We start from the raw sequence: 20,898 nt of genomic DNA, 5'->3' as shown, positions 1-20,898 counted from the left end.
CCTCTGCTGTCCCCTCTGCCACCCCCTTGCCCCACTGCTGTCCCCTCCTGCCACGCCCCATGTCCCCCCCATGCCCCATTGCACCCTCCCCCCCAGTGTCCCTTCTGCTGTCCCTCCGCCCCACCCCACCCCACCCTGTCGCAACTCTTGGAGCTCCATGCTCACTGGGAACACCTTGGGGACACTTTGGGGACGCTCCAAGTGTTGAAGGTGCCTTGGGATGTCCTCGATGGCTCTTTGACACCGCTCGACCACACCCCTGGGGCTGGTGGGACCACCAGTGAACAAGAACTTGATGGTGTCTTGAAGTGTCCCCAGCAGGTGATCCTTGGCCAGGCGGGCGTTGGCATCCTACAGCCGCTCGGCCACAGCCACCTTGGCCACCAAGTCCTCAGGGACATTGGGGGATGCCTCATTTGTCCCCTTCAGGGTGGCCACGACATCCCCAACCCTGCGCTGCAGCTCCCGGGGGAATGTGGTGGCTTCGTGACATGCAGCCACCAAGCGCTCCAGCAGCCCCAGGGCCACCTCCAGCCGCTGTCTCTCCATGGTGGCCGTGGTTGCCCGGCTGGCAGCCACCCTGGCATCTCTCCTCTCGTGAGCGACGGTCTGCGGGAGCGACGGTCTGCGGGAGCCATGCCCAGTCAGTGGCAGTGGCCACCATGCTTTCTGCCTCAGTGGCCACCCTCCTGCGGGTGTTGTGGAGCTTCGTGGCTTTCCTGGCCAGTCGGGCCCAGCCCTCCAGAAGAACAATCACTGACCACTGCCACTTGCTGGCTGCCATTGTCACATGGTTTCGGGGGGTCCATGGGTTGCTCTCATTGGCAGCCAGGGCCTGGTGACAGGATCACCAATGAGGTGACAGGATCATCATCATGGGAGGTGACATAGTGGTGCCACCATGTGTCATCAATGCGGTACAGGGTGACCCAGAGCTCCTTGGTGAGGTCCACCAGGTCCCAGTACAGGTGCAATGCGGACATGACCTTCATCTCGTCCCGCCTGGGCAGGGTGGCCAGCAGCATGCCCACGGTGGCCACCACAGTGACCTGTGGCTGCAGCAGGGCCGGGGACAGCTGCAGAGGGGCAGGGGAGGTGTCAGGGACCTGGTGGCGTTTGTGGCCTCCTGGGGTGGCCCCCTGCCACCGAGGGGTCCCTTTTTTCTCCTCCAGCCCTTTGTCAGCGTCTTGTCCCCGCTGCCACCCACTGCCACCACACTCATAACCCCTGCTACACCCTGCTGTCTCCTCTGCCACCACATGTGTCCCTTTCTCCCACTGTCCCCTCATCCCCCACTGCCACGGCGCCCCCCTTTCCCCCCCACCTGTCTGTCACCTCCCCCATTGCTGCCACTCCCTCCTGTCCCCTTTGTGACTTCCCTGTCCCCTCCTGCCAGCCCCACGTCCTCTCTATCGCCCATTCTCCCTCCCCATCCCCGTGCTCCCTCCCCTCCAATGTCCCCTCTGTCCCCCTGTCCCCCATATTGCACCTCTTGGAGTTCCATGCTCACTGGGGACACCTTGGGGACACCTTGGGGACGCTCCAGGGGTCGAAGGAGCCTTGGGATGTCCTCAATGGCTCTTTGGCACCGCTCGGCCACCCCAGTGGGGCTGGTGGGATCACCATCAAAATAGAAGTCGATGATGTCTTGAAGTGTCCCCAGCAGGTGATCCTTGGCCAGGTGGTGGCTGGCCTCCCACAGCCGCTCGGCCTCGGCCACCTTGGCCACCAAGTCCTCAGGGACAGCAGGGGATGCCTCATTTGTCCCCTTCACAGAGGCCTCAATGTCCCTGAGCCGCCACTGCAGCTCCCGGGGGAAGGCGGTGGCTTCGTGACACGCGGCCACCAAGCGCTCCAGCAGCCCCAGGGCCGCCTCCAGCCACTGTCTCAACATGGTGGCCGTTATTGCCCAGCTGGCAGCTACCCTGGGCTCTCTCCTCACCCAGGCTTCATGCCTGGCCACCACCTTGGCCCCCTCCTGCCTGCCCAGGGCCAGACCCAGCTCCACCACGTTTTTCTGAGCTGACCCATAATGGGCAGCCTTGTCCTGCAGGCGCCGGGCCTGGATAATGGTTGCCATGTCGTCTGCCTTGGTGGCCACCTCCCTGCAGGTGTTGCGGAGTTGGGTGGCTTTCCTGGCCAGCTGGGCCCACCTGTCCAGAAGCCCAGACACCGACCACTTCCAACTGCCGACCACCGATGTCACACTGTCCCAGGGGGGGCGTGGGGTGCTCTTGTAGACAGCCAGGGCCCGGCTCAGGGAGGTGTAAGAACAGTTACCAGAGTAGAAGAGAAGGCTGCGCCACCAGATGCCACCAGTGCTGGACAGGTTTTCCCGGAGCTCCCTGGTGAAGTCCACCAGGTCCCAGTACAGGCACCTTGCCGACATGGACAGCAGCATCTCCTCATCCCGACTGGGCGCGGTGGCCAGCAGCTCTCCCACGATGGCCACCACCGTGACCTGTGGCTGCAGCAGGGCCGGGGACAGCTGGGCAGGGGACAGAGGAGGTGTCAGGGACCTGGTGGCATTTGTGGCCTCCTGGTGTGCCCCCCTGCCCCCGTGGGGTCCCCTTTGTCCCCTCCCTGGAGGACTCTGCTTTTCCGCCCTGTCCCTTTGTGACACCCTCATCCCCTGGGCCACCCCCCCCACCTCCTGTTGTCCCCCCATCCACCCCTCTGCCACCCTCCCCAATTCCTACTATGCCCTCCTGTCCCTTTGTGACCCCCTGTCCCCTCCTGCCCCACCCCGTGTCCCCTCCATCCCCCACTGCCCCCTATCACTATCCCCCGTGTCCCCTCTGTCACCCCCTCTGTCCCTCCCCCACCACCACTCCAGGACTGTCACACCTCGAGAGGCTCCATGGTCACTGGGGACACTCCAGGGACACTCCGGGATGCCTTGGGAACACTGTGGGGACACTCTGGGTGACAAACACGCCCCGGTGACAGTTGGGGACAAGCAGGAAAATGGCACGGCCGGATGGAGGAAGCAGGAAGAGGTGACGTCACTGCTCCCCTTCCTGTGGGGCCAGGGCAGGGTCCCCAATGTCTCCCTGATGTGCGCAATGGGACTCTGATGTCCCCTCAGGGTTCCCAACAAGGTCCAAGTGTCCCCTGATGTCCTGTTGTGGACACTGGGGACACACCTGTGTCCTGTTGGGGACACTGTGGGGACATCAGGGACATCGTGGTGACCCAAAACAGGACAGGGGATGTCAGGCTGGCCCCAGTGTCCCCAAGAGAAGGACACGGGGATGTCCCCAAGGTCCCCAAGAGGACCCCGGTGTGTCCCTGGTGTCCCCAGCTGGACATTGGGGGACACTTGTGCTTTGTGGGGGACATCGGGGCAACACCAGGGCCATGTAGGAACACTCAGGGGACATTGGGGTCCCGTTGGGGACATTGCAGGGACACTGGGGACCCCGCTCTGGCCCCACAGCTAGGGGGGCAGGGGGGACAGTGACGTCACCTCTTCCTGCTTCCTGCATCTGGCCGTGCCACCTTCCTGCGTGTCCCCAACTGTCACCTGGGCGTGTTTGTCACCTGGAGTGTCCCCAGAGTATCGTCAGTGTCCCCAAGGTCTCCACAACAGCCATGGAGCCCCGCGAGGTGTGACAATCCTGGCATAAGGGGACATGGGGGTGACAGAGGGGACAGGAGGGCGTGGCAGGAAGGGGGGAGCTGACAGAGGGGTGGAAAGAACCGAGGGTGGCTGGGGGAGGAGGGACAATGGGAGGTGACAGGGGGTGGCAGAGGAGATGAAGGGGTGACAAAGGGACAGAGGAGACAGCAGAGCCCTCCAGGGAGGGGCAAAGGGGACCCCGGAGGGGCACAGGGGCCACCGCAGGAGGCCACAAGTGTTACCAGGTCCCTGACATCTCCCCTGTCCCCTCCCCAGCTATTGCTGTCCCTGCTGGAGCAGCAGATCACTGCGGTGGCCACCCTGGGTGAGGTGGCATCCACTGTGACCGGATCACACCAGAGGGTGTGGCAGTGAGTGTCCCCAAAGTTCCTGCCCTCGCCCTGGTGAGCTTCACCTGGAGCCTCCCTGAGACCCTGAACCACAGCAATGTCACCTCTCTGGGCCACCCTTGTGCACCTCCCTGGGCCAGGCCCTGGCCACCCTCAGGGCTACCTCTGGCACCACCTGGGCCGACGTGAGAGCCGCAGCCAAGGCCTGGTGAGAGCTGATGGCAGTGGTCACGGAGAGCTGGGAATGGCTGCTTCAGGAGGCCGTCAGGCTCGATGACACCTGCGAGGACACGGCCACCGCTGTGGCCATCGCTCAGGCCAGGGACCAGCAGGATGAGCCCACCCACAGGGGGACAGCTGGGGACAGCGTGGTGGCCACAGCCCAGCAGCTGATGGTGGCCCTGGACAGGGAGGAGGAGGCCTCAGTCGGGGTCACGTGCAATGCTCAGGTGGTGGCGGCCACCAACGAGGCCGTGGGAGTGGCCATGGTGGCCACCAGCCAGGCAAGGGTGACCATCAGGAGGGGACATTGGACAGAGGTGGCCCTGGGGCCGCTGGAGAGCTTGGTGGACACGTGTGACAGAGACACTGAGTTTATCAGTTACATCAAGTGCCAGCTCGATGACATCGAGACCATCCTGAAGTGGGCACACGAGGTTTTCCCCGATGACCCTGAGCACTTGGTGGCCAAAGTGGCCAAGTTTGAGCAGCTTTGGGATGTCAGCACCTGCCTGTTCACGTGTCAGCTGCGGGGGACACTTGGGGACATTCACGACCTCCTCTTGTGTCCCTGTGGTGGCTGCGGTGGCCCCAGTGGCCCTGCCAGCTGCGTGGTGGACGAGTGGTGCCAAAGAGCCAGGGAGGACATCCCAAGGCTGCTGCAGGGACAGTGACATCACCACTGCAACGTCATCATGGCAGTGACATCATTGGGGACATCGCTGCTGTCACCTGTGCCCTCTCCCATTCCCATGTGGGATTTGAGACAAATCTGGGGAATTTTCTGGGAATTTTCATTGATATGTCCCAAATCCTCATGGGACATTTCCTCGGTGACGTCACTGGGGACACTCAGGGACATGCGGGGAGGACACACAGGGACACTCAGGGACAGTTTGGGGACACTCGTGGGCATGCTGGGACAGTCTGGGGACACTCAGGGACAGGGGACAGAAGTAAATTAGTCCCCTCAGCAGCTTCCAGCTTCCCCCTGTGCCTGCAGCACAGCCGAGTCATAAATGACAATTTAATAATTGGCTTCTGCAATTCTGCATTGGCTTCTTCAATTCTGCATTGGCTTTTGCAAAAAAATACTTCCACAAGTATTTTGCTCTGGTACTTGATTATGGATTATTGAGAATTCCTTGTAGCTGCTTGCTGGTACAATAAAATCAACCAGTTTATCTGTGCACCGTGTAACTGATTTAAAGCTGGAGTAACAAACTGATATTATATTGTATGCCTTAAAATATTAAAAATAGATATGTCTATTTATATACTTATATTTATGTAACTATATATTTATTCTTATATCTATTTCTTATAATTACGCTTATATATTCACTATAACTATAGTAAATAGATAAATAATAAATGTTAAAATAGAGACTATGCAATATTAAAATGCTTTTGTGTAACTGAGTCAGGTGTAGAATATTCCGTTGTTTCTCATACCTGCGGATCAGCCTCTCCAGGTGATAACAGTGACACAAACCTGAGAAGAATTTATGAATTGATCAGGGGGTGTGAAACAACAGGATGGAATAAGGAGAAGAAATCAAATATATTGACCCAATCTACAGAATGTCCTGCAGACAAGTCAGAAGTTAAAACCAAACAAGAGTTCCTGCAACATCCAAACCTCCCAGGAATATTTGAAGAATGTCTCAACACAGGAATGTGTTTGTAGCCCTGCAGTGGATCCGGATCTGGAGAACAATGGGTTAAGTTAAAGAAACTTGTTTGGCTGTCTGCCAAAATCCTTTTCTATCACTTATTAATCTTTTACAATTTTCAAAGAGTGAACTTTTTTTTTCACACCAGGATGTGGTATGGGGGGGCCAGGGGGCCCCCGCTGCTGAGCACTGACCCTACCCTGGGTGTCGCTGGAACCCCCAAAAACCACAGCCAGCACCAATTTGCTGGGGGTTGGGGTTTTCCTGTTCTTTCCTTGTCACTTGTGGATTTTTTTCCCATTGAGTTTTTAAGAGCACTGCTGGCTGAGTGCTTGAGAAGGTGCAGAGGGGGAGCTCCTCTCATTTTTGGGAGTTCCTCTCCGGGGGGGACAGACATCCCAGGAGAATGGAGGGCAGGGGTTGGGGGCAGCCTCTCTCTCTCTTGCTCTTTGGCATCGGAGGAGGACTGCCAGGATATCGCTTACTGCCAGGAGAATTCACTGTCACCGCTGGAGCTCAGCCCTCAGGGGCCGATCACCGTCTGCTCGTGTGCACTAGGAATCCTGACCAGGAACTGATCCGTTCAGGTGCCCCTGGAATCCAGCACTTCATGTGCCCCAGGTATCCTGAATTTCGTGTGTCCCGGTAATCGTGAGCTTCGTGTGCTCCAGAAATCCAGATTTTTGTGTTGTTAAATACGAGAACAGGCTCCTGGTACTAAAGTGATTTCAGCATTTATTATAAGCAAATGAAACGCCTAAACGTCGGGGCCCATGGGCCAAGCAGGAGCGCTCCTGTCGAGGATGTTGCAGCGCCAGCACTGGGTCTTCTTCAGCAGTGATGCCCCCGATGTCCCAGATGGAGCGGCGCAAAATCACTGGGTCAGAAACTCCTTTTTATCCTGCATTTTTGTCCCTTTGCATTGGTTTCTTTTTGGATCCTTCATTTGTATGAAGGATTAAGGCACTTGATTTGCCCATTACAGTTCTGTCCTGGCTTGCTCATTTCGCTTGGGGTATGCTGCACTTTACTTAGGTGTGCTATGGTACGTTGAGTACTGTATTTCTTATAACTACCCTTGTAACCCCTTTTCCAGCCTTCATCAACTTTTTAAAGTTCAACTTCTATTTTTCTCAGTTTCTCATACTGTTCAAGCATATCTCTGGCATTCTGATAATTCTGTTCTTTCATTAACATTGCTTTTCCACCATTGTTCCCTTCTACGTGCCCTTGCAGCATGATGCTGCTGTGGACAATGCTGGTCACTCTCTGGACTAGACATGGAATTGCACATGGTAGTAAGATTACACTTGCTAGTGCACACTCCACAAAGAAGACCAATTTCTTCCACCATGTACCGTTCCAGATGAACAAGTTGTCCCACCAATTGGATTCTCCAATGAAGGGGGTCCATTTTTGTGCTCCAACATAGGTTAGTTTTCTAATATTTACAATACTGTTTTTAATTACATTACTGTGGTCATCAATCTCCAGGCAGCATTCTGAAGTATTAAATTTCCCACAGATCCCTCCTTCCTCTGAGAGGAGGTAGTCCACTGCCAATCACATCTGGTAAATTACTGATCGTGTTTGTTGTTGCTGCTGGTTTAAGAGATTGATGGTCAGAGCTGCTGGATTGCATATGACTTCAAGTACTACTTGTAGATGGATGATTCCATTGAGCATGTATTCTGAGGTTCTGTACCCCCAGGATCCATCTTGAGCCCAGGTAGCCGGCCCATAAGTATCAATAATCTTTTCTGGGGTCCAGATTTCATTGTTCTAACTTGGGGTTCCACCCAATAAACTCCTTTTTTTCTGGCCAGATCACCATTCACCGGGACTCCCAAGTTTGATTTTGCATCCTTAGGCAGTAAGAAAAAGGATGGTTTTATTGCTCCAATTGTGCAACTCCCTCTCCACCCTCCTGGTAACTTCACATTGGCTGTGTTACCACAGATCCAAAATAGATTTTTAGGTGCATCCCAAGAATTAGACTCTCGACTTGCTATATGTTTCCAATATGTGGATAAGGTTTTTATCCCATCCATAATGGGTCGATATAATTTCTTATACATTCAAACATTTTTTTCTTTTTCACTGTATACGCATCAACTTTCAGTTTTTTTCTGTTAACCAGTATGAATGGGCGGTTTCTGGGATCCACCTGGTGTGTGTGTCATTTGCTGCCAGATATATTTTACATGGCATTTCTCCTGCTTCATTAGGACACATTTTCCCTTTTCTTGATAAGCACTCTTCCCCTATGATTGTTGATTTCAGCTTCCACTCTCCTCCCACTCTTTTGGGTGCCACCATATTTTTTCTTGATGGAATCCCTTTTAAATATCTCAGGGACCTAAACTGATACCGTCCCATGGCCAAATCTCATTTAAGCGTGTCCCTCTGCACACCCAACCATCAGTTAGATTCAATTCTTTTGTAATCCTTTCCAACATATTAATAAAAAGATTCTTTCCATGTATTTGTCCCGCTCTATCCCTTTGTCTTTTCAATTGTACCTCTTTCTCTTTGAATGCATGCTCTAAGTTGGTTTCACTTTCTTGTTCAAAGCCTACGCATCTTTCTTTCTTTCAAGTTCAAAACATACACATCTGACATTTTCTGGCCTGGGTTTGCAATATTTTTTGCCAGCTGTGAAAAATGTGTATTTTATGATTGGCTTTTCACAAATATTAAAATGAATATTATATGTGTTATATTTAGAAGGTTATGCTGTATTAATTTTCTTAAGGAGTGTGTTAAACATTTTTTAGGTTGTAACATGATCTTAAAATAGAATCTATGTATGTAGGATACATTTTAGAGAAAGGAATGAGGTACTAACAGCGAGATAGCAGCCACAGGATACCTAAATCTTTCAGAAAAAAAAGAATTTATTGCTCCATTATCAGAAGAAACTAACTTCTTCCCACCTTGCACAGCCCTGAAGATGCCATTAGGATTCAGAGGAAGAAGTTGACACTGCCCAGACAGAATCCTTTGTTTGAATGGCATTTATGCATCATGTAGGAGGTGTATGAATATCCAAGAGGCTATTGCTTTTAAGAGTTAATCCACTAGTAATGCGTGCATGTGTGTGTGTGTGTGTGTTTTTTGGGCTTATTTTGCCCAGAAAGAGGTACTGGACTGTCCATAACTCTTTGTTCTTATTGTCTCGCATTATCCTAAAACCCAATTTGTCCAAATATTTATTACTCTAATTATATTACTATTTTTATAACCATTTTATTACTTGTAAACATTTAAAATTTAAAAACCCAAGTGATTGGCATTTTTCACACCAGCCAATATATTTTAATATCTTCTTTACAGGCTGTTGACTGGGAGTGATTGATACCTTTGGGATTCATGTTTGTGTGCACTCTGATTAATACACCTCCTGTATCTCCTCTATACAAGGGACAGGAACACTTCTCACAAGTGTTTCCTCCACTTCCTTTGAACTGAGTGAGCAGTAGCATTGCTACCAGTGGCAGTCTGGTACAGGCTGGCCTCCCCACCTCTCGATCCACAGGGGTTTTCTCGGTGCCCTGAGAGTGTTTCCTGGAGGGAGTTCCCGATCCAGTCTCACCTCCCACCTCTGGTTTTCCATTCTTCTGGAGACATTCTGCCGTGACCCTTATCCTACCAACTCCTTTCCCAATGAGGGTTGCAAGGAGAGTGCTCTATGGAACAGTACTGGAAATTGAGATACTATTTTGATTGTCAATTCTGAGCTGAACAAAACTTGAACTTCTACTATAATTATAACCAACATTAACAAACTTTAAAGATACACTGATAACAATGTAGATGTTTCCCATGGGGTGTTGTGTTCAGGGTTGCGGTTCTTTCCTTGTTTTCCTCAGGACCAGTTTCAAGTATTTATCGTTTTTGTTGGCTCTAGTGCATTTGCTTGCCTCAGCTGGGGGTTGTACTGGACCTTTCATTCGACTTGCATGAGTCCACCCCCGCTCCTTTGTTCTTACTGCCCCGGGTGCTGGAACAAGGGGGGTTGGGGGCCGCCTCTTTTGCCTCACTTCCCTCTTTTGCTTCCCTCCGTTCCCAGCCCGTCGCCTCATGGAGATCTCTGAATCATGGTAGTAGAAAGTCCACACTCATTTCACAGCTCTGAGCCGCTTGGGCTGCTAGCCCCATCTCAAACACCCCCCCCCACACACATTTGCCCCCCCTGTCCCCTCGGGGCCCACCGCTGCCCGTGGATGGGTGATACTTACCTGCTCCACTGTGCCTCACATGTGCCTCAGGCCTTTTTCCCAGATGCCAACGCAAGGTCCCAGGCGGCCTGGTTGGGCAAGGTTGTATCCTGGCAGAGCCTCCAAGCTGTTAAAAATGAGAGCAGGCTCCCAGTACTAAGGTGGTTTCAGTATTTATTATAAGGAAAAGAAAGGCCTAAAGCAAGGGGGCCCGCGGGCCGGGCAGGAGCGTTCCTGTTGAGGATGCTGCAACGCTGCTGCTGGGTGTTCTTCAAAAGCGATGTCCCTTAGCAGTGATGTCCTTTGGAGCGGCACAAATTCAGTGGGTCTGAAGCCCCTTTTGATCCTGCTTTTTGTCCCTTTGGATTGGTTTCTTTTTGGATCCTTCATTTCCATGAAGGTTTAGGGCTCTTGATTTGCCCATTACAGTTCTGTTCAGGCTGGCTGGTTTTGGTAGGGGGGTGGTGCACTTTAGTTAGGTGTCATACGGTACGTTGAGTACTGTATTTCCTATAACTACCTTTTAAAATGTGTTAAATATTACTTTGATTGTTAATTCTTAGCTGAACAAAGCTTGAACTTACACTGTAAAAAAATATTAACAAACTTTAAGGATAGACAGATAACAATGTGGATGTTTCTTGTGGGGGGTTGTGTTCAGAGTTGCGCTTCTTTCCGTGCTCTCCTCAGGACCAGCTTCAAGTCTTTATTGTTTCTGCTGGCTATAGTCCATTTGCTTGCCTCAGCTGGGGGTTGTACTTGTGAAAAACCCCAATCACTTTTTTTTTTTTAATTTTAAAAGTTTAATAGCAATAAAATGGTTAGAAAAATAGTAATATATTTAAAGTAATAAACATTTGAAGAACTGAGATTTAGGACAATATGATACAATGAAAAGAAAGATGTACAGACAGTGGGAGTACCTTTTTCTGGGCAAAATAAGCCTGCAAAAGACTCACGTTAACAGATGATTAACCCTTAAAAGCAATAGCCTGTTGCATATTCATACATCTCATACATGATGGATAAATTCCATTCAAACAAAGGATTCTGTCTGGACAGTGTCAAATTCTTTCTCTGAGTCCTGATGGCGTCAGCTTTGCATCTTCAGAGATGAGCGAGGCAGGAAGAAGTTAATTTCTTCTAATTTCTTCTGCTGAGGCCACCTCTTCCAGGGCCATGGCAGCTGCTGGGCTGTGGCCACAAGATTGTCCCAGCTGTCTCCCTGTGGGTGGCCTCATCCTGCTGATCCCTGGCCTAGGCGATGGCCACGGCGGTGGCCGTGTCCTCGCAGGTGTCATGGAGCCTGACGGCCTCCTGAAGCAGCCGTTCCCAGCTGTCCGTGAGCGTGGCCACCAACTCCTGCCAGGCTTTGGCCATGGCTCTCACATCGGCCCAGGTGGCCCCGGGGTGGCCCTGAGGGTGGCCAGGGCCTGGCCTAGGGAGGTGACACCATGGTGCCCCAGGGAGGTGACATTGCCGTGGTCCAGGGTCTCAAGGAGTCTTCAAGTCAATCTCCTCAGGGCAAAGGCAGGAGCAGTGGGGACACACACCACTGCACGCCTCTGTGTGGCCTGGTCACGGTGGCCACCACCTAACCCAGGGTGGCCACCATGGTGACCTTCTGCTCCAGCAGGGACAGGAAGGGCTGGGGAGGGGACAGGGGAGGTGTCAGGGTGTCAGGGACCTGGTGGCATTTGTGGTCTGCTGCAGTGTCTCCTGTGCCCTTCTGGGGGCCCCTTTGCCTCTCCCTGGAGGCCTCTGCTGTCCCCTCTGTCCCTTTGTCAACCCCTCGTCTCCTCTGTCACCCCCTGCCACCTCCTATTGTCCCCCCTCCCCCAGCCACCCTCAGTTCCCTCCACCCCTCTGTCAGCTCCCCCCTTCCTGCCACGCCCTCCTGTCCCCTCTGTCACCCCCATGTCCCCTTATGCCAGGATTGTCACACCTCGCGGGGCTCCATGGCCAATAGGCACACTCCGGGGACCCACTGGGGACACTCTGGGGATATTCCAGGTGACAAACACACCCGGGTGACAGTTGGGGACAGGCAGGAATGTGGTGCGGCCAGATGCAGGAAGCAGGAAGAGGTGATGTCACTATCCCCCCTGCCCTCCCCACCTGTGGGGCTAGGGCAAGGTCCCCAATATCCCCCCAATGTCCCCAACAGGACCCCGATGTCCGCTGAGTGCTCCCACATGGCCCTGGTGTTGCCCCGATGTCCCCCACAAGGCACAAGTGTCCCCCAGTGTCCAGCTGGGGACACCAGGGACACACTGGGGTCCTGTTGGGGACATTGGGGACATCCCCCATCCTTCTCTTGGGGACACCGGGGCTACCCTGACATCCTCTGTCTAGTTTTGGGTCCCCCGCAATGTCCCCGATGTCCCCACAGTGTCCCCAACAGGACCCTGCTGTGTCCCCAGTGTCCCCAACAGGACATCAGGGGACACTTGGGCCTTGTTGGGAACCCTGAGGGGACATCGGGGTCCCGTTGAGGACATCGGGGGACATTGAGGACACACCCCTGACCCCACAGGCGGGGGGGGCTGTAACGTCAGCACTTCCTTTTTCCTCTATCCGGCCGCGCCATGTTCCTGCGTGGCCCCAGCTTTCACCCGGGCGTGTTTGTCACCTGAATTGTTCCCAGAGTGTCACTGGAGTGTCCCAAAAGTGTCCCCAAGATGTCCCTGGAGTGTCCCCAGCGGCCATGGAGCCCCTCGAGGTGCGACAATCCCAGAGTGGTGGGGGGGGAGGGGACAGTGGAGACACGGGGGTGACAGAGGGGACACAGGGAGTGGTGAAAGGGGGCAGTGGGGGACGGAAGGGACACGGGGCAGCAGGAGGGGACAGGGGGTCACAAAGGGGACAGGAGGGCACAGTAAGAAAGGGGAAGGTGACAGTGGGGTGGGGGTGACAGTGGGGAGGGCAGGGGGTGGCAGAGGGGACGAGGGGGTGGCAAAGGGACAGAGGGGACAGCAGAACCCTCCAGGGAGGAGACAAAGGGGACAAGGACACCCCAGAAGGGCACAGGGGACATCCCAGGAGGTCGTAAGTGCCGCCAGGTCCCTGACACTTCCCCTGACCCCTCTCCAGATGTCCCCAGCCCTGCTGCAGCCACAGGTCACCGTGGTGGCCATCCTGGATGAGCTGCTGGCCACCCTGCCCAGGCAGGATGTGGAGATGATTCTGCTCGTGTTCCCAAGGTGCCTGGACTGGGACCTGAAGGACTTCACCAATGAGCTCTGGGCCACCATCAAGCGCATTGAGGGCGCCAGGTGGCGCCACAATGTCACCTCCAATGATGATGACCCTGTCACCTCCCTGAGCTTGGCCCTGGCCGCCTACAAGAGCACCCCATGGACCACCTTGGACCATGTGACATTGGCAGCCAGTGAGTGGCAGGGGTCGATGGCTGTTCTTGTGGACAGGTGGGCTGAGCTGGCCAGGAAGGCTGCCAGGCTCTGCAACATCTGCAGAGAGGTGGTCGCTGAGGCGGTCGACATGGTGGCCAATGCCACTGCCCAGGCCATGGAACTACAGGACAAGGTTTTCTGTCATGGGACAGTTCAGAAAAACGTGGTGGAGCTGGGTCAGGCCCTGGGCAGGGAGGAGGGGGTCGAGGTGGTGGCCGGGCATGAAGCCCGGGTGAGGAGAGATGCCAGGGTGGCTGCCAGCAAGGTAACCAGGGCCACCATGGTGAGACAGCGGGTGGAGGAGGCCCTGGGTTGGTGGCCGTGTGTGACGAAGCCACCACTTTCTCCCAGGAGCTGCAGCGGAGGGTTGGGGACATCAAGGCCTCCCTGAAGGGGACAAATGAGGTGTCCCCCAATGTCCCCGAGGACTACTTGGTGGCCAAGGTGGCCGAGGCCAAGCGGCTGTGGGAGGCCAACACCCGCCTGGCCGAGGATCACCTGCTGGGGACAGTTGACAACATCATTGACTTCTTGTTCGATGGTGGTCTCACCAGTCCCAGTGCCTGTGAGGTGGCCGAGAGGTGCCGAAGAGCCATCGAGGACATCCCAAGACTCCTTCGACCCCCAAAACATCCCCGGAGCGTCCCCAAGGTGTCCCCAGTGAGCATGGAGCTCCAAAAGGTGGAACGCGGTGGCAGGGGAGAGTGGGACAGAGGGGACACTGGTGGGGGGAGGGGGCACAGTGTGGGGAGAGGGAAATGGGGGATGGGGAAGACACGTGGGGTGGTGGAAGAGGGCAGGGGGATGCAAAGGGGACAGGAGGGAGTGGCAGGAAAGGGGGAGGTGACAGAGAGGGGGAGGGGAAATGGGGGGGAGGGGGGAGTGGGGGCTGGGGATGACAGGGGGAGGGGACAAGGGGGCTGGCAGGTGGTGGCAGAAGAGACACCAGTAGGTGGCAGGGGCTATGAGTGTGCTGGCAGGAGGTGGCAGAGGGGACAGCGAGGAGGGTGGCAGGGGTTAGCAGAGGGGACGAGGGGGTGACAAAGGGACAGAGGGGACTGCAGCGGCGGCTGGCCTCGAAGTGGGGAGATGATCATCCCTTCGGGACGTCCCTGCTAGCTGTGGCCAGCACCACCAGCAGCACTGGAGGCACTCTTCCGACCCTGGGTTTGCTCAGGAGAGCGCCTAGGCTTTCGCCTTGAGGGACGAGGATCCGCAGTGAAAAGGCTGCTACCCAACAGGAGAGAAGAGACGGACTCCAGCTGTAGTAGAGTCCACATTTATTCCAGGGGAACTAACAGCCGAACACCCTGAACTGGGGTCAGACATGAGCTTATAAAGAGGGGAGGGTGCAGACACGGAGTTTAGTCTTCAGCCTATGAACGTGAGGGGTGGGAGTGAAGAGAGAGAGACAGGCATAATGGGAAAAACAATAGGGAAAGGTCTGGGGAGGGACCCTGGCCCCTGAACCAATCACTTGATGCCCTAGCTGGAAAATTCTAGACGGAAAGGATGGGCCACCAAGTGACGGACAGGGTACCAGGGAGGGACTAAGCAGCTGATACATAGGTTGTCAATGGCAACGGGGAGGGGAAAAAACTGTATTGACGGCGATGAAGGAGAGGGAGAACCAGGGCAGAACCATTACAACTATATGGGTACACAGAACGAACCAATTTACAACTTAATCAGGCTAACGTATAAGAAACACACCACAACAGGGGACAGCACAGCCCTCCAGGGAAGGGGACAAAGGGGACCCCCGGAGGGCACAGGGGCCACCACAGGAGGCTGTAAGTGCCTTGAGATCCCTGACACCTCCCCTGTCCCTTTTCCAGGTCTACCGTACACAGCTGAAAAAGACAGTGGATGTGGTGGGCAACCTGGGTGAGGTGGCGGACACTGTGACCGGGTCACACAGGGGCAAGTTCCTGCATGAGCCCCCAGACTCCCTGCATGAGGCCCTGAAGAACTTCACCCAGAGCATCTGTAAGATCCTGAACCACAGCGATGTCACCTCCCTGGGTCACTATAGTGTCCCCTCCCTGGGCCGGGCCCTGGCTGCCCTCTGGCCCAACCCAGGGACAACCTGGGTTGATATCAGAGCTGTGGCCAGCGCCTGGCGGGAGTTGGTGGCCAAGCTCGTGGACTGCTGGGACAAGCTGGCCAGGGAGGCCACCGAGCTCCGTGATGCCTGCAGGAAGTTGGTCATGGAGCAGCACCTGATGGCCCTGGACAAGGAGGAGGTGGCCCGGGAAATGGCCACACATGATGCCCATGTGGTGGCAGCCACCAACGAGGCCATGGGAGAGGCTGTGGTGGCCACCAGGCGGGCAATGGTGGCCACCAGGAGGGGACATTGGGCCGAGGTGGCCCTGGGGCCACTGGAGCGCTTTGTGGCCTCGTGTGACAAAGCCACCTTGTTCAACTGGAACATGGAGTGGCGGCTCAGGGACATTGAGGCCATCCTGAAGGGAACAAGTGTGGTGTCCCCTGATGTCCTCCAGGCCTTGGTGGACAAGGTGGCCGAGTTTGAGTGGCTGTGGGATGCCTTGGCCCGCCTCGCCAAGGATCACCTGCTGGGGACACTTGGGGTCATTGAAAAATGTCTCTTGAGTCCCTGTGGTGGCCCTGGCAGCCGCACGGTGGCCGAGCAGTGCCAAAAAGCCATCAAGGACATCCCAAGGCTGATGTTGGGACAGTGACATCACCGCTGTGATGTCATCAGGGCAGTAATGTTACTGGAAAGGCTTGTGGCCACTGGAGTGCCACCAGCTCCTCATGTCACCAAGAGCCCTTCAAGTGCCACCAGCCTGGGACAGAACAGGTGCCACTGGAACTGGTGGCACTGCCGTGTCCCTGGTGCCACCTGTGTGCTGTCCCCATGTCCCTGCAGTGCCCCTGGTGGTGGCCAAGGACGGTCACCTGCTGATGGCCCTGCTCGCGGTGGCCGTGTCCTGCCACTGGCCTGGTGGGGCGAGGGGACATCTTGGTGTCACCTGGCCACCAGCGGGCCACCAGTGGGCCATGGCACCTGGGGGGTGATGTCACCTCGTCCCACCTCTTTCCGGCAGGTGCCATTCCTTGGACATTTGCTCTGGTAATGTTCAAGTAGTGTTCTGGTTAATTAATTAATGCTGACATCAGCACCCCAGTGCCAGCCCAGTGCCCCCACTCCTGTCCCAGTGTCCCTGTCCCAGTTGTTCCCATTTGTGTCCCAGTGTCCCCAGTTGCACTCCAGTGTCCCCAGTCCCATCCCAATGCCAGCATCCCAGTGTCCCCCATCCTGTCCCAGTGTCCCCATCCCAGTGCTCCCATGTGTCCATGTCCAGTTCTGTCCGTGTCCCTGTCCCAGTGCCACCAGACCAATGTCACTAGCCCAGTCCCATCCAAGTGTCCCCCATCCTGTCCCAGTGTTCCCAGCTGTGTCCCAGTGTCCCCAGTCCCATCCCAGTGCCAAAACAGCAAAAAAAAAGTAGAATTTATGAATTCTTCTCTCGTCACCAGAGAGTGAAAACACAACATGATGGAACCGCAAGGAGAAATAAAATAAATTGGTTTAATGCACAAGATGGTGTGGAGGCAAGTCAAGGGTTAAAACCAAACAAAGTACATCTGAACTCCCAGGAATGTTTGAATAGAATTTATATAGAACATAGGAAAATGTATGTATGTTTATGTATATAAAATATTAATATGAAATATTGTTTTGAATAATAAATATAATTCTATCTCTAAATATGTTGGTAGAAAATATATTATTGTAAAATATTTTATACAATATATATTTCAATTTTATTACTCATATATATATATATATTTTTTTTAGATCAATAATATATTATGAATATGCACCAACTCTCATGAATATGCATGAATCTCTGTGATGTAACAGAATATAAAGAACATGGTTTAATTAACAGGGAGCTATTGGCAATTAGCACCAGGATTTTATCCCTTAACAAACTTTTATAAAAATTTCAATTCTGATCCCGGCCGCTCACAGGGTGGGTCCCAGCTGATAACGGGGCGGTGGGGGACAGGACTGAGCCCCAAGGGATCCACCAGGTTCTCCTGCATGAGAGTCCAGTGACACGAGGGGCTGGTGGCACCTGAGGGGCTCTTGGTGAAACGAGGAGCTGGTGGCACTTGGGGAGCTGGTGGCACTTGAGGGGCTCTTGGTGAAACGAGGAGCTGGTGGCACTTGGGGAGCTGGTGGCAGTTGAGGGGCTCCTGATGACATGAGGAACTGGTGGCACTTGAGGGGCTCTTGGTGACACAAGGAACTGGTGGCACTTGAGGGGCTCTTGGTGACACAAGGAACTGGTGGCACCTGAGTATCCACAGGTCTCCACAGTGACATCACTGCCCCGATGATGTCACAGCAGTGACATCACTGTCCCCACAGCAGCCTCGGGATGTGCTTCATGGCTTTTTGGCACTGCTTGTCCACTGCGCGGCCACCGGGGCCACCAGGGTCACCTGGGCCACCAGAGGGACTCAAGAGGATGTTGTCAATGAGCTCAAGTATTCCCAGCAGGCGATCCTCAGCCAGGTGAGCGCTGGCATCCCACAGCCCCTCGGCCTCGGCCACCTTGGCCACCAAGGCCATGGGGACATTGGGGGACGCCTCATTTGTCCCGTTCAGGATGATCCCGATCTCCCAGAAGCAGTAATCCATATTCCTGATGAACATGGTGGCTCTGTCACACGCGTCCACCAAGAGCTCCAGTGGCCCCAGGGCCACCTCTGCCCAATGGCCACTCCTGGCGGCCACCCTTGCCCGGCTGGCGGCCACCACAGCCTCTCCCATGGCCTCTCCCATGGCCTCTCCCATGGCTGCCTCCTCCTCACTGGTGGCCACCTGCTCCTCACTATTCACCAGCTCCTCCTCATCAGTGGCCACCTCCTCGTCGCTGGTGGCCAGCTCCTCATCGCTGGTAGCTGCCTGCTCCTCGTCACTGGCCAGCTCCTCCTCACTGCTGGCCGGCTCCTCCTCGCTGGTGGCCAGCTCGTCCTCTTCACTGGTGGCCAGCTCCTCCTTGTCGGTGGCCACTGCCTCCCAGGCATCGCGTGTGGCCCCTGCCCAGGTCACCTCCTCCTCCCTGTCCAGGGCCACCGGTGGCCGCCGGGCCGTGGTCGCCAGCTTGTGCCAAGCTGTCCCCCGGCGGGCGGTCTTGTACCACAGGTCCCTGGCCCGGGCTGGGGCCACGTCCGTGCAGGCAACACAGAGCTCAGCGGCCTCCAAGGCCAGCCGGTCCCAGCTCTCCCTGAGCGTGGCCACCAACTCCTGCCAGGCGCTGGCCGCAGCTCTCACATCGGCCCAGGTGGTCCCAGGGGTGGCCCCGAGGGTGGCCAGGGCCTGGCCCAGGGAGGGGACACCACGGTGGCCCTGGGAAGTGACACTGCCGTGGTCCAGGGTCCTATGGACGTTCCAGGTGAATCTCCTCAGGTCCACGGGCAAGAACATTGGGGACACTCGCTGCCACACGCCCCTGTGTGGCCCAGTCACAGCGGCCGCCACCTTGCCCAGGGTGGCCACCACGGCCACCAGAGCCTCCAGCAGCTGGGGAGGGGACACCTGGAAAGGGGACAGGGGAGGTGTCAGGGACCTGCTGGCAATTGTAGCCTCCTGCGGTGGCCCCTGTGCCCTCCCCGGGTCCCCTTTGTCCCCTCCCTGGAGGGCTCTGCTGTCCCCTCTGTCCCTTTGCCACCCCCCCGCCCCCTCTGCCACCCTCCGTGTCCCCCCATCCCCCACTACCTCTTTTCACCACCCCACGCGTCCAGTCCCCCACCCCCGCCCCCCCCGTCGCACCTCTTGGTTCTCCATGCTCACTGGGGACACCTTGGGGCCGCTCCGGTGGCGGAGGAGCCTCAGGACAAGCGCCGGTCCCGACCCAGAACCGGCCCCAGCAGCGGCGCGCGCGGAAATGGCGGAGCCGCCGCGGGACGAGCGCCGGAAAGGGGCGGGGCCATGCACGGTGACGTCACCGCCCCAGGACCGGCCCAGGCCATGGGAAGCTCCCGAGTTTGGGCTGTGCGGGCTCCGCCCGGGGGTGCGGGGTCAGTCCCGGGGGGTGCAGGGTCAGTCCTGAGGGGTTTGGGGTCAGTCCGGGGGTGCAGGGTCAGTCCGGGGGGTTTGGGGTCAGTCCGGGGGTGCAGGGTCAGTCCGGGGGGTTTGGGGTCAGTCCGGGGGTTTGGGGTCAGTCCGGGAGGTTTGGAGTCAGTCCGGGGATGCAGGGTCAGTCCGGGGGTGCAGGGTCAGTCCGGGGGTTTGGGGTCAGTCCGGGGGTTTGGGGTCAGTCCGGGAGGTTTGGAGTCAGTCCCGGGGTGCAGGGTCAGTCCGGGGGGTTTGGGGTCAGTCCGGGGATGCAGGGTCAGTCCGGGGGTTTGGGGTCAGTCCGGGGGGTTTGGAGTCAGTCCCGGGGTGCAGGGTCAGTCCGGGGGGTTTGGGGTCAGTCCGGGGATGCAGGGTCAGTCCGGGGGTGCAGGGTCTGTCCCAGGGGGTTCGGGGTCAGTCCCTGGGGTTCAGGGTCAATTCCTGGGGTTTAGGGTCAATGCCAGGGGTTTAGGGTCAGTCCCAGGGGGTTTAGGGTCAATCCCTGGGGTTTAGGGTCAATCCCAGGGGGTTTAGGGTCAGTCTCAGGGGATTTAGGCTCCATCCTAGGGGAGTTAAAATCAGTCCCAGAGGGTTTAAACTCAGTCCCAGAGGATTTAGGTGAAGTCCCTGGGGATTTAGGCTCAGTCCCAGGGGATTTAGGTGAAGTCCCTGGGGATATCACTGGCCCACACTATTGGATTGACTGGATTTTCAGCTTCAGCAGGGATTTCACTACATTTTTCCTGTATAAAAAGTGCAGAACTTGGACAAATTTGGATTCAGGAATTACAGCTCGTATGCCCATTCCCTTTTTTGAATGTAATTTCTGCTTCCAATTTTTCTAGCAAATCCCTCCCCAGCAATGGTTTAGGGGAGTTGGGCATATAGAGGAATTGATGAGTTCCCCAGTGCTTTCCCACTTTTGTAAAGGTTGAAAGAAACATTTAATTTAAATTTTAATAAATAAAATAAATAAAATAAAAATTAAATTAGTAATAAAAATAATAAAATAAAATTTAATAAATAAAATTTAATAAATAAAATTTAAATTTTAAAGGTGCAAAGAAAGGCCGTGTTTTGCTTACCCCGGTCGCCCCAACAACATGTACAGTATCGTGACTCAGTTTCCCTTCTGCAGTATTTAACCCCAAATGCACCACTCCAGTGTCTATCAGAAACTCTGTGGGAACCCAGAGCACAGGGAATATTTCTCTGCCTGCTCTGAGGGGCCCTGACCCCCTGAGAAGCACTGCCTTTGACCCTTACCCATGGAGAAAGCTTCAAGAAGGATTTCAAGA

General features: G+C 55.4%; 3 protein-coding genes across 9 annotated transcripts; 1 reads left to right on the top strand and 2 right to left on the bottom strand.

Moving 5' to 3' along the window:
* Positions 1-140: 140 nt before the first annotated feature.
* Positions 141-2,970, bottom strand: LOC135291663 (uncharacterized). The gene is made up of 3 exons (XM_064405924.1): positions 2,848-2,970; positions 1,490-2,488; positions 141-1,076 (listed from the first exon to the last, which is right to left on the bottom strand). Exons 1-3 carry the CDS (start codon positions 2,860-2,862, stop codon positions 819-821), a joined length of 1,272 nt encoding a protein of 423 aa, XP_064261994.1. The 5' UTR covers positions 2,863-2,970; the 3' UTR covers positions 141-818.
* Positions 2,971-6,263: 3,293 nt separating this feature from the next.
* LOC135291657 (uncharacterized) lies at positions 6,264-17,239 on the top strand. Of its 7 annotated transcripts, none has more exons than XM_064405913.1 (4): positions 11,994-12,809; positions 13,181-13,290; positions 14,055-14,181; positions 15,339-17,239. In XM_064405913.1, exons 1-4 carry the CDS (start codon positions 12,795-12,797, stop codon positions 16,203-16,205), a joined length of 1,119 nt encoding a protein of 372 aa, XP_064261983.1. In that variant the 5' UTR covers positions 11,994-12,794; the 3' UTR covers positions 16,206-17,239. The 7 variants fall into 7 exon arrangements, with proteins under 7 accessions (XP_064261985.1, XP_064261983.1, XP_064261982.1 ...); XM_064405917.1 differs by lacking the exon at positions 13,181-13,290 and adding an exon at positions 13,291-13,478 and having other exon boundaries at positions 11,997-12,809; XM_064405916.1 differs by having other exon boundaries at positions 12,791-12,809; positions 13,181-13,478.
* LOC135291658 (uncharacterized) lies at positions 17,040-19,464 on the bottom strand. Its single transcript, XM_064405919.1, has 2 exons — positions 19,316-19,464; positions 17,040-19,081 (listed from the first exon to the last, which is right to left on the bottom strand). The coding sequence occupies exons 1-2, from the start codon at positions 19,328-19,330 to the stop codon at positions 17,894-17,896; spliced, it is 1,203 nt and encodes a 400-aa protein (XP_064261989.1). The 5' UTR covers positions 19,331-19,464; the 3' UTR covers positions 17,040-17,893.
* Between the last annotated feature and the right edge of the window lie 1,434 nt (positions 19,465-20,898).

Source organism: Passer domesticus (assembly GCF_036417665.1).
Source record: "Passer domesticus isolate bPasDom1 chromosome 26 unlocalized genomic scaffold, bPasDom1.hap1 SUPER_26_unloc_1, whole genome shotgun sequence".
NCBI lineage: Eukaryota > Metazoa > Chordata > Aves > Passeriformes > Passeridae > Passer > Passer domesticus.
Note: the sequence above shows the minus strand (reverse complement) of the source record. Positions and strands in the feature narration are given on the sequence as shown.

What these genes read in the sequence shown, in the direction of transcription:
- LOC135291663 (XM_064405924.1), bottom strand. An exon ending in TGAGCATGGAACTCCAAGAG is followed by an intron (nt 1,077 to 1,489) that starts GTGCAATATGGG and finishes GCCCCTCTGCAG; the next exon opens with CTGTCCCCGGCCCTGCTGCA.
- LOC135291657 (XM_064405912.1), top strand. An exon ending in TGAGCATGGAGCTCCAAAAG is followed by an intron (nt 14,182 to 15,338) that starts GTGGAACGCGGT and finishes TCCCTTTTCCAG; the next exon opens with GTCTACCGTACACAGCTGAA.